At 38.8% G+C, this 11,685-nt stretch overlaps 2 protein-coding genes across 2 annotated transcripts; one reads left to right on the top strand and one right to left on the bottom strand.

The window, feature by feature from the left end:
- Positions 1-334: 334 nt before the first annotated feature.
- Positions 335-5,358, bottom strand: rab9b (RAB9B, member RAS oncogene family). The gene is made up of 2 exons (XM_087799264.1): positions 5,302-5,358; positions 335-3,165 (listed from the first exon to the last, which is right to left on the bottom strand). The coding sequence occupies exon 2, from the start codon at positions 3,109-3,111 to the stop codon at positions 2,503-2,505; it is 609 nt and encodes a 202-aa protein (XP_087655390.1). The 5' UTR covers positions 3,112-3,165; positions 5,302-5,358; the 3' UTR covers positions 335-2,502.
- A 1,689-nt stretch (positions 5,359-7,047) lies between these two features.
- pofut4 (protein O-fucosyltransferase 4) lies at positions 7,048-10,648 on the top strand. The gene is made up of 5 exons (XM_087798879.1): positions 7,048-7,177; positions 7,284-7,622; positions 7,701-8,081; positions 9,212-9,834; positions 9,943-10,648. Exons 1-5 carry the CDS (start codon positions 7,133-7,135, stop codon positions 10,091-10,093), a joined length of 1,539 nt encoding a protein of 512 aa, XP_087655005.1. The 5' UTR covers positions 7,048-7,132; the 3' UTR covers positions 10,094-10,648.
- The last annotated feature ends 1,037 nt before the right edge of the window (positions 10,649-11,685 follow it).

The following is an 11,685-nucleotide window of genomic DNA, read 5'->3' on the forward strand; positions in this document are numbered from 1 at the left end:
CACAGAGCGATGGAGGAGGAACCCTGCGCTCGCCGTACTCGCCCGACATCTGGGACACCCCTTGAGCTGCGAATTCTTCAGAGAGCCTGGCTGTTACAGCTCAATATTTTTTTGAGTGTTTAATTTAAACCAGCATTATTTAGCTGAGGGCAGGCAAATAAATTCTTTATTCTTGAATATATTTTTTTAATATAACCCGCTTAAAAAAAACCAAGAAAAAAAACGGTACCATTAATATTTTCCTACAAATTAAAACCAAAAAAAGGTTACTGACATTTAAACTCCATAAAAGACCGACATCAGCACATAAAGAAATTCAAAAACACCATTTTTATTTTGGTATGTGGCATATTTATTTGTAGCCAAGCGTTGGACAGTGATGACTGCTGTGCCAGCATAAAAAAGGCACAACTATTCACCTGTAGTGCAAAAAGAGAGCAGAGTTTGACAATGCATCAGCAAAAAAATAAGGAATTTGACTCACTAACTTATGAACAGAAATAAACAGTGTTGCTTGTACATCATTAGCAAATAAATGCCCTTGTTTTAAAATCAGCATGAGATGAAACAGCCCAGACTTTAGCGAGTACATCCATGAGTATTACAGGATTGTTGCGATATACATATAGAGCACAGTTTGGTACCTACTAAGCAATGAAAGCCAGGTAAACAGTACATCAGGTTTTACTTTTAATCAGCCTCAGATTTAACCCTTATGTGGCTTTAAGATGAGTGTATTAAACAAACCGGCTTTAACTTTATTATTATCCTGATTCTGGAATGAATAGGAGTTGATAATTAAACTTGTCTTTTGTCTTTGTGCATAGAATAGTTCTGGGAAGTTGGCTGCAACCATCAGCTATAACCACTAAACTCTGTGTGTATCATATACAACTGGATAATTATTGTATATCCAAGTATTCTTCTGCCATAGAGTTTTCACTGATATGGGTATAACTCAATGATTAGACTACAAAATAGTCTCCTTAAATTTGAAAGAATAACTTATTCGTACCAGAATGCCACACAAGGGTTAAATTAAAGTACAAACAAATAAGATTCAACCGTAGCTCTCACTTGAGATCCGTGCGAATGTTGGCTTGATCCTTGTTTTATGTATGCACTCTTTTCAACACCGCCTGCCTATACTTCAATGGAAGTTTTAAAACATTAAAAAGCAATTATACAAAGTGCATTCATAATTAATGAACCTACATTAACAAAGAACAATGTCGGCTCAACGTCACAGTGAAGTATTCATGTCACATGTGTGAACGCAACTTTAGACCCAAACGGAAAAAAAAAAAAATGCCCTGATCTCAGCCTGAGATGATAAGAGGATAAACAAAAATATCGACACAACCTGAAGCAAAAGAATCAAAACATTTAATAAACACCATAAATAGTACCCAGGTAGCAGTAGAATACTGAAATATATGAAACAGCCTGAACAATTGAACGGAGTAGTGAGATAAATAAAGGAGAAAACGGTATAAAATAATAGTCCAGAAACTATCTCTTAATGCTCTCAATGTTAGCACTGCGGCACAGTAGCAGTCGCTTCATCCGTGTGCTCATTTCACATTCAGCCGAGACCTCCATCGACCAGACTGGCAGCACCAGACATCTGTCAAACACTATCAGTGAAGCTCACGCAGCCCTTTTTTTTCCCCCAAGGTTAAACAATACTAAACCGGACCGGAATGTTAAAAACTTTCCCTCGCAATCAAACAAAAAGTAGACGGAAAAACTGTAAACATGCCATAATCACCACAATTACGGGTAATGGTCATAATTATGAGGCATCGGGAAAACAGTCTAATCAGTCCCTGATCCAACACTGGAAGCTTATTTGAATATCAGACGAATGGATAGTTACGTTTCTGTTACGACGAACCGAACTTCTCTTTTCGCGATAACAGATTGAAGAAAAACCCTTTGGTAATGCCCCGACCAACACCACCTGTAACAAATGTTTGCATTGTAATGCTGTACGAAAACTCATTGCTATGACAGAAAATTAATAGATTCCCTTAAATAAAAAAAAAACAGCGATTATCCTTTAACCATTATCTTGAATTGCATTTTAACAGTTGGAACACAACAAAAAAACAGGGTAAATATGTCAATTTTTACATATTGTGCGTTCTAGAGATCTAGAGAGAAGAAATTGCCAAACATTTTGACAGCCCGCAGCAGGACTCCTCCACAGAATGTCATTGGAACCGTAAATATTATGAGACAGTGTTAAATCAAACATTGAGATCTGTGATGTAAACATCTCATCTTATTGACGACTCCCATGTAAACAAGCTGAACTTAATCCGTACCTTAAATAATCATTCAAAGCACTTTTTTTTTGTATCATCTTGATCAATCAAACGTACTATTTCTGAGACAGTACCTTGGTCACATTTACTAAAACATTATTATTATTGGACTTGGAAATATTAATGGGTTTGATCTCAAATGGCTGCAAATAAAAATCTTACGCGTGACCACTTAGCAGCAAAATGCACGGGATGCTTTGCGGTTGCCGTGGAGATCAATCGTACCGCTAAGTAGTGAGTGGTCTACATGGTCCTCGGCAGCAAGGACCTCCCTGACAGCAGCTTCAAACGCAGCCGTGACATTAGTGTCATCTTTGGCGCTGGTTTCAAAGTAAGGACAGCAGCCGTTCTCCTCGCACCAGGCTCTCGCTTCCCCCTCCCCGACTTCCCTCTGCTCCATGTCCACTTTATTCCCAAGTACCACGAAAGGGAACCTCTCCGGGTCCTTCACATCAGAGTAGTACATGAACTCTTTCTTCCAACCGCAGAGGTTCTGGAAGCTCTGCAGCTCGTTCACGGCGAACGTGAGCAGGCAACAGTCGGCGCCTCTGTAGAAAGGCGTGCGCAGCGACTTGAATCGCTCCTGGCCTGCCGTGTCCCAGATCTGGAGCGTCACGAGGCGCCCGTCCACCTCCAGGTCCCGGTTGAGGAACTCCACGCCGATGGTGTGGAAGGACTGCGAGTCGAAGCGGTCTGTGACGTAGCGGTTCATCAGGGAGGACTTTCCCACCCCGCCGTCCCCTAGCAGGATCACCTTAAGTAAAAGGCTCTTCCCGCTCATGATTCCGCCCACCACGGACCTCCACAACAACTTGTGGAACAGGGTCTACTTGACCTGGAGAGAAAAAAGGTAAAACATTGTATTGGATATTTATAAATAAGTATTGATGTTTTGAAGAGGTATATAAAGTGAATATCCTGCCGGTTAACAGCAGAGTTTCCACAGCTTAAAGGGACATTTCACCAAAAATAAAAAGAAGAAAAGTATTGAGTAGTTTACATGTCTTTTTGGAGTTAAACAGGGATACATATTTTTATATACAACAGTTGCAAATGGTGCTTACTTTTCTTCCACTAAAAACCAGCTTGAACTATAAATTTAGGTATAATATAATATATTTTTTATAGAAGAGGGACATTAAAGACGAGAAGGTATTAGGAGGTTTTTAAGTGCGTCTTTATGGTCAAAAAAGTGAACCCTGTTTGGGACTGTTATATTGATATATTGACACCTTCCTTTAACCTTAAAAACACAAGAATTACTCGTAAAATTCTGTCAACCATTAGTCAACATGATATAAATAAATCCATTTAATAAAAGTCAAATTAAAGACGTTTTTTAAATACCAATACAATTTACGTGCCTTGTACCAATTTCAGCCATGAAGAAAATGTTGGTTTGACATATAATTTAATTTGACATGTTGCCCAAAGAAACTGCTTCACCATTTTCTTAGTTCCAATATTATGATTGTGACACTGAAATCTGTTTTTAAAAAAAGTTTTTAGATTTAAAACTAACTTACTTGCCACGTGTTCACATATTTACATTTGATTTCAGACATTTTTAATGCCCATTTGGGGCTTATATATTTTAGACGTCTGAATTGAAATTATGCCTTTTTAACACTTGTAAAGGATTCACAGAAACACTCTCAAAACATTGACATTCACTGATAATAGTTGAAAAACACGTGGCATATGTCAGTGACCGGGGATGGGGTCATCTCTGTGCAAAGGGGAAATATTATCTGCTGTAAATGATAAATGGAGTCAACCTACAAACTTTTGTTAGTAAGTAAGTAAGTAAGTATGTATGTATATATGTATGTAAGTAAGTAAGTAAGTAATTTGTATTTATATGGCGCTTTTCCAGACCAGGGTAAGTAAGTGGTTATTTCTAAAGCGTCTTTCTAGACCAGGGTCACAAAGCGCTTTAACAATCAAAAACAATACACAGTTAAAATAATTAATCAATTTAAAAGATCAAGACACATAAGTGAAACACAGGAAAAGCCTGCACAAAAAAAAAGATGTTTCTTGAGAGAGTCAATAGATTTCATCAAACGCAGAGGGAGAAGAAGATCGTTTCAAAGCTTAGGAGCAACAGCCTGGAAGGATTTCTCTCCTCTGGTCCGAAAGTATGTGCAGGACCATCAGTAGATTCTGATCCACAGACCTCAGAGCCCGAGCTGGGGTGTAAGGCTGGATCAGATCACTGATGTAAGGAGTAGCCTGACCATGAATAGATCTTAAAGTAAGAACCAGAATTTTTAAATTCATCCTGAAATAAACTGGCAGCCAATGTAGAGTTTTAGGGATCGGGGAAATGTGAGTTCTTCTACTAGAGAGGGTCAGAATTCTTGCTGCAGAATTGTTGTATTAACTTCAAGCGAGACAGCTCTTTCTTGTTTAGACACGAAAGTGTTTAAGGGTTTGTTGACATACGATCTTTAATAACTCCTCATACGTGTCAAAGTAGTTTGCCATGTGGAAATCTTGGACAAAAACCTATAAAAACAAGCAAGTATTGACAACGTATTAGATGCGTCAACAACAATAACAAGGGCGAGTCAGGGTGAGATGACCCAAGATAACCTCTGCTGCACCTGCGCGAACTTGTTTCCGGTCTGCTAATGGGGATTTGCTGCTGTGGCGATTATCTCCACGAAAGTATACGAAAAGAAAAACGTCAACAAGAGCTCTATAAATAATGTATATACAACGGTTTTGAACAGGAAAGCGTTGACTTAGCTGTGGTTAAACGACTAAAAAGATGAGTAGTGTTGGGCTGTTCAAGCTAGCCGGCTACTGTTGACACACTGATGATGCTAGCGTTAGCATGGCACCCACTCCAGATACTTTTTAAATTGATATTAAAAAACACCTTAAGAAGTAAAGCTGTTTAAAAGTGATGACATTTAACTGATATACAATAAACCAAAGATTTTGTTTGTTTTTTTTAACTTACCCTGTCCAATGCTGTGGGTGTCGCTTCCGACATCTCACTGAGATGGGATGTTGTGACGTGTACAGTGCGTCTGGGATGAGCCTCCTCCGTGTCCTAAAGCCCGTCATGTTTTGTCCCATTAACTGCGTCACTTTAAAATACACTTTTCTACGAGTTGAAATATGAAAAATGTCGTGAATATGTGATAATAAATGTATAACAGTGTATATGTTCTTAAAAAATTGTATTCACCTTTGTTTGAAACGTGTTATTCTTCGTATTGCACCTTGTCTTAACAAGAAGGAGCTGTCTCGCCTGCAGTTGATTCAGAACTCTGCAGCGAGAATTCTGACCTGCTCTAGTAGAAGAACTCACATTTCTCCGGTCCTTAAAACTCTTCACTGGCTTCCAGTTTCTTTCAGGATCAACTTTAAAATTCTGGTTCTTACTTTCAGATCTATTCATGGTCAGGCTCCTCCTTACATCACTGATCTGATCCAGCCTTACACCCCAGCTCGGGCTCTGAGGTCTGTGGATCAGAATCTACTGATGGTTCCACCCACACGGTTCAGTTTTATCTTGCCCTTTAAAGTATATACTTTATTGAATATTGTTTTGATTGTTTAAGCGCTTTGTGACCCTGGTCTGGAAAAGTGCTATACAAATAAAAATTACTTACTTACTTACTTACCTTAAAGCTACCTAATTATAACGAAGAGTTAATTGTGCATAACTATATATATATTTTTAATTAAGTCAAGAAAAGAAGGAAAACGATATAATTGTATTTGTCATAAAAGTTATATAAATAATTTCATGAGGGTTATCTCTTGAGTGGAGGACACGACTGTACAAAAGACCAAAATTATTTGCATTATTTTATTTCTATTTTATTTTATTTTTATTCTATTTTATTTTGTTAATAGTGTCAATTTCTAATTTTGTAAATAATTTGTATATTTTTAAGATCGTTTTTATTTTATTTTGTATTATCTCTTTTATTATTTCTTTTTCCTTGCACTTTATTTTCTTCCAACTGCGCTGTTGTGAAAGTGTGTTTCCCCTCTGGGGATGAATAAAGCTTTTCTATTCTATTTTCTATTCTATTCTATTAAAACAATGCTGTGTATTAAATAAATAAGTACAAACAATAAGCACAGGTAAATAATATTATTGTATTTTTATATGAAGCAATATACGCACATGGTGATTTTAGTTACAATATCTATTTATTAAAATAATTTTCTCTTTCATGTGTAGAAAGGTTTGTGGAGTGGTACAGTTGGAGTCTTTCTTCTTCTCTATTGTAGACGTTTGCGAATTATAATCATAGCACAGGTGAAAACAACTATTTTTTGTAACCAATATATGTTATATTAATGTTATTATTACATTTTTTAAATAATAATGATGGATACAGGACAAGGTGTATTCGTCTTATATAAATATAAATAAAAAATATAAATATAAATTAATTTATAAGTAATCTATAAATATAAATTACCTATTTACTTACTTACTCAATACGAAAGTATCCTGTGTGAATTGTTCCAGCTCTTTCTATAACTGACTCAACTCATTTCTCATAGTCTCTCACATACAAAATCCCATTTACAGCAATTTTCTCTCCTCGTTAATCTTCTTCGTCACTTTATTGAATTTTAAGTAAGATTCTGGAGGTTTTAACAAACATGCTATACCACCTCCCGGGGTTTGGGTGGCGCTGTGGGGTCCCGTATGACGCGGCAGTAGTTCAGAAGAAGAGATGCCACATAGTAGTAGACGGGATGTTTGTTTACGTTACATTTCCCCTGTTTAACGCGTAAACAGATCCTTTAAAATGCGGGTTTGAATGACAATAAACGGACGACTGGATGCTTTTGCTGCAGTGACAAAGGTAGTGTGTGACGATATGGTTAAATTCCGTTGCTCAGATACGAAGTGTAAACAACACTTAACAGCAAAAAAAACAATGGTGCTCAGATGTTGCGTTTCTTTTCCAGATGGCGGGCAGAGGCAGGTTCGTGCCCTGCATGTGCCTGGTGGTGTTTGGCGTGCTGTGCTGGGTGTGGGTCTCCTTTGCGTCCTTCCCTGACGGTCACCTGCCCCGGGAGGCTCTGGACGCAGCAGACCGAGGAGCCTTCCAGCCCCAGAGCGTCTTGGCGGAGATGGATTTCGCCTCCATCAGCTCCTACAGAGGTCCAGGGAACAACGACCGCCGAAGCAATAAAGAGCTGCCCATTCTGCTGTGGTGGAGCGGAGGATTGTTCCCACATTTTCCCGGTGACACGGAACGAATCGACTGCGCCACGTCCTCCTGTTTGGCCACCAGTAATCGAAAGGTAGAAAATAGTGTGTATTGAACAAGGACATTTATCTTCCTCATGTCTTCTCAAAATATCTCCCATATCTATTTAAAGGTCCAACGATACAAACGGACCGCGTCCATCGTCTTCTATGGCACGGACTTCAGGGCGTACGAGGCGCCGCTGCCTCGTCTGCGTCACCAGACGTGGGCGTTGTTCCATGAAGAGTCTCCCATGAACAACTTCGTCCTCTCTCACGGGCCGGGCATCAGGCTCTTTAACTACACGGCTACGTTTCGCAGGGAGTCCGATTACCCCCTGACCCTTCAGTGGCTGCCGTCTCTCAACTACCTCCTCCAGCCCGTGGCCTTGTCCTTGGAGCGGAAGAACCAGCTGAGGCGCGAAGGCCTGGCTCCGGTGCTCTACATGCAGTCTCACTGCGATGTCCCTTCGGATCGAGACAGATACGTTCAAGAGCTTATGAAGTACATTCAGGTACACACAAGCAACCCTGACTTTATTTACAACTTAAAGTGGTCCCTGGTTTATTGCAAGGCTTTTGCGTTTAAGCCCCCCTAACAATAACCGTTCAAATTTCCCCTTGAATTAAAGGGCAACTAATGTAAAAACCCAACTTTCTCTAACTTACATGTTTCAAATGTTGAAGTCTTCCTCTCCAAGATGCAGTAAGTCCCTCATCATGATGATGTTTTGAACTTATTACTTTATAAAGTTCTCCCCGTCGGAAATCTAAGAGAACACGAGGTTATGAGAATCCATTATGACGTAATAATGGCTTCACTCGTCCTTCAGCCAGCTGTAATCACGCCACGCTTTGTTTATACAATGAGTTATTTGAAGGGGAAGACTTTCGGGATTAATGACGCGCGTTGACAAACCTCAATGTTTGACCAATCACAGAAGAGTGCGCAGGGCTTAATCACATTTTCTAATGTAAATATCTAAATGAAAAGAGAGTTTTGTACAAACAGACACATACTGATGATACAATATAGTCCAAGAATTATTTAAGACGCACTTAAATCAACACATTAGTTGACTTTTAACAAGATTTTTTGGAACTTGCAAACTACTACTAAAAGTACCATTTATTTCCACCCTACTAGTTAGTTCCCCCCATCTTTTAACACAATTTCAGCTTTTAAAAAGAAGTTTGCGTTTTCATCGTGTGACATAGTCACATAGAAAGTGCCTGGACCAAAAAACGACCCTCTTAGTAACAGTCACCTGAACAGCTCTCATAATGCTTTGCCGCCCAGCCAACCAATCATAGCTGTGGATTACTTTTAAGATAGCAACATAATTGATTTATTAAATAAAGTAATGTAGCAACCAATCAACTGAACACTAAATAAAGCAGTGTGTTAAAGGCATCATGGGAGTTCACCGTGTAGTTGGCACCATAAGTATGTTGGGTATGGTAATTAGTGCCTTTTTGTGGAGTACAAAAAAATAATGATAGTACTATAGCACTATATGCACTGCATAACAAATGTATAACAAATTAATTCTTACAATTTACTGTAATCAACTGTATAAACATTTTGCCAATAATAATGTAATTGTAAAATTGTATCATTGAGGAACTATCTGTTTTTTTAAAGGTGGATTCTTATGGAAAATGCTTGAACAACAAACCTCTCCCTGCACATCTGGAGGACACGTCCACAGCCACCGGAGAGGAACAGAACTTCATGAATTTCGTCTCCCGATACAAGTTCCACCTGGCGCTGGAGAACGGCCTCTGTCGGGACTACATGACGGAGAAGCTGTGGCGGCCGCTCCACCAGGGCTGCGTGCCCGTGTACAGGGGCTCGGCGGCGGCGGCGGACTGGATGCCCAACGACCACTCGCTCGTCCTGATCGACGACTTTCCGTCGCCGAAAGCCCTCGCCGACTTCCTGACGTTCCTGGACGAGAACGATGCGGAATATTCGAGATACCTGGAGTTTAAAAAGCCAGAGTCGGTCACCAACACTCGTCTGCTGGAGGCTCTGCACGGCCGTGAGTGGGGGGTCAATGACATGAGCAAACCCAACTACTTGAACGGGTTCGAGTGTTTCGTTTGTGACCAGGAGAATGCACGACTGGCTAAAGAGCGTGCGTATAAGAAAGGCTCGAAGAGTAATCCTCCTCCACAGGCGAAAATGGCCAACAATTCTCATATGGGATGTCCTTTGCCAAGACCAGGTTTTGGAGACGTCCAGGATTTGCCAGAAGATGACGGGTGAGTCTGTCCAGAAAGTGAAATATTTATCGTGTCTACATGCTCTGTAACATGGTGATGTTTTATTAATCTTATTTCTCTCTAATCTGTGGCTGTATCGCTGTGCAGATGGCTCCAAGTGTGGCCGCAGGATTACTGGCAGAGCCTGGACCAAGCAGAGGGCCTGGATTCTCTGATAAGACACAACGAATCAGACCCTTCGCTCTTGTGGAAACACATGCAAAACATGTCTGCGAGCAGAGCCAGAAGAAAGCACTGACGCAGGAAACAGACAGCGCCACACGCTCCAGGATTATGGACGCTTTAAGGATTCTGCCTTCTCTCCACGAGTGCTGCTTTGATTGGGATTCAGGAGAGAAGTGCTCACTTGAACGTCTTTTGAGTTGGTGAGCGGAAGTAATGGCTGTCATTTTAAAAGTCAGGGACATAAAAGACTGAATCTTTTCTTTTTAAAAGACTCAACTTAATTTCTTTGCTAGATTCTGAGCTGCTCTAGAGCAAAAGGTCGACTGTGGTGACCTGAAGCCTTGAAAGTATTATTCATTATATTTTTTTAACTCCACTTAATATTTTCTTTACATTTACATTACAAAACACAAGGGCAGAGAGAAATCATTAGATTCATTAATAATGTTTTTTTAATAGGATGTAATTGGCTTTCTAATAGAAGCTATGGCAGTATATCATATGTGTGTGTATATGTGTCATAAAATTGAATAGTTGAATTTAACATTTCAAATGTTGAAACTTTGATTTTACTTAAACATTTAATTTTTTTTACATATACATGTATTTATATAATGTGTATTAGAAGGTGGATTTATTTTTCTATTTTTATTTTAGAAGTAGAAAAAAATCTGAACATTGTCAAAGTAAAACATAACAAATACACATATAGTTTGATATTAAAATTCTAATAAATCAAAAAATATATATTTTAACTGGAATTTTGTTGTTGCTTTTTAATCAATTTGTTAAATTAGTCTTTTATTAATACAATTAAATATTTTTTTATTGGAAGATTTTGAAATAAAAAATAAAATAAAATAGATATTTGATTTATTGGAATTTGATCATGCAATATACACAACTTGTGTATACTCTTTTTTTTTAACACATTTTGGAAAGAAACAAATTATTTCAAAATAAATTCAATAAGGTAAAATTTGGAAATAAAAGAAAAATTACATTAATCTTTCAATATAAATGTTTTTTAATTCAATGATTAAAGTCTAGAAGTTAACAAATTGAATTAAGCCAAGTTTCAACATTTGAAATGTTAAATCCAACCATTCAATATTCTTTATACACTTAAATACTTCCATAGAAGCCAAATGACATAGAAAAAACGCTAAATTATTAAAAGTCTTTTTTTTTTGCACAGTCGCAACAAAAGCTAATGATAATTTCAAAAGATTATTTTCAGAAAATGCTTAAGTGTGAACTTGTTTTTTCAAGCAAAGTTAAAAAATGCCTGCAGTCTTTTCACACCTGAGCCAGAGCTCCCCTCAGTTGCACTCTAATAGATATTAATATGTGGTTCAGCTGACGAGAGACTTCTCTCCCGGTGCAGTAATGGGGTAAAATGTTATATGCTAATATGTTCGGCTCCTTTTATTACCGAATTCCGCTGTGCAGCGTTAGCATTATGCATGTGGCGGCGGCGGCGGCTCCGCCGAGGCTCGGTCTCTCCGGAGGCAGACTCCCGTCGGGGGGCTGGGGCTCAGCCAAGAAGTCGTCCTCTTTACTAATCTGCCTAACTATGTGTGAAAGACCACCAAGACGGGAGCCAGGAATGAAATTAGCTTTTGTTGCTGTTGCTCTGCACGGAGCTGATGATAATAGCTCGAG

The sequence above is a fragment of the Callionymus lyra genome, chromosome 9 (genome assembly GCF_982586985.1).
Source record: "Callionymus lyra chromosome 9, fCalLyr1.hap1.1, whole genome shotgun sequence".
In the NCBI taxonomy this organism is placed as follows: Eukaryota; Metazoa; Chordata; class Actinopteri; order Syngnathiformes; family Callionymidae; genus Callionymus; species Callionymus lyra.

What these genes read in the sequence shown, in the direction of transcription:
- rab9b (XM_087799264.1), bottom strand. Translation starts at nt 3,111, where the DNA reads ATGAGCGGGAAGAGCCTTTTACTTAAGGTGATCCTGCTAGGGGACGGC.
- pofut4 (XM_087798879.1), top strand. Translation starts at nt 7,133, where the DNA reads ATGACAATAAACGGACGACTGGATGCTTTTGCTGCAGTGACAAAG. An exon ending in AGCTTATGAAGTACATTCAG is followed by an intron (nt 8,082 to 9,211) that starts GTACACACAAGC and finishes GTTTTTTTAAAG; the next exon opens with GTGGATTCTTATGGAAAATG. An exon ending in GATTTGCCAGAAGATGACGG is followed by an intron (nt 9,835 to 9,942) that starts GTGAGTCTGTCC and finishes ATCGCTGTGCAG; the next exon opens with ATGGCTCCAAGTGTGGCCGC.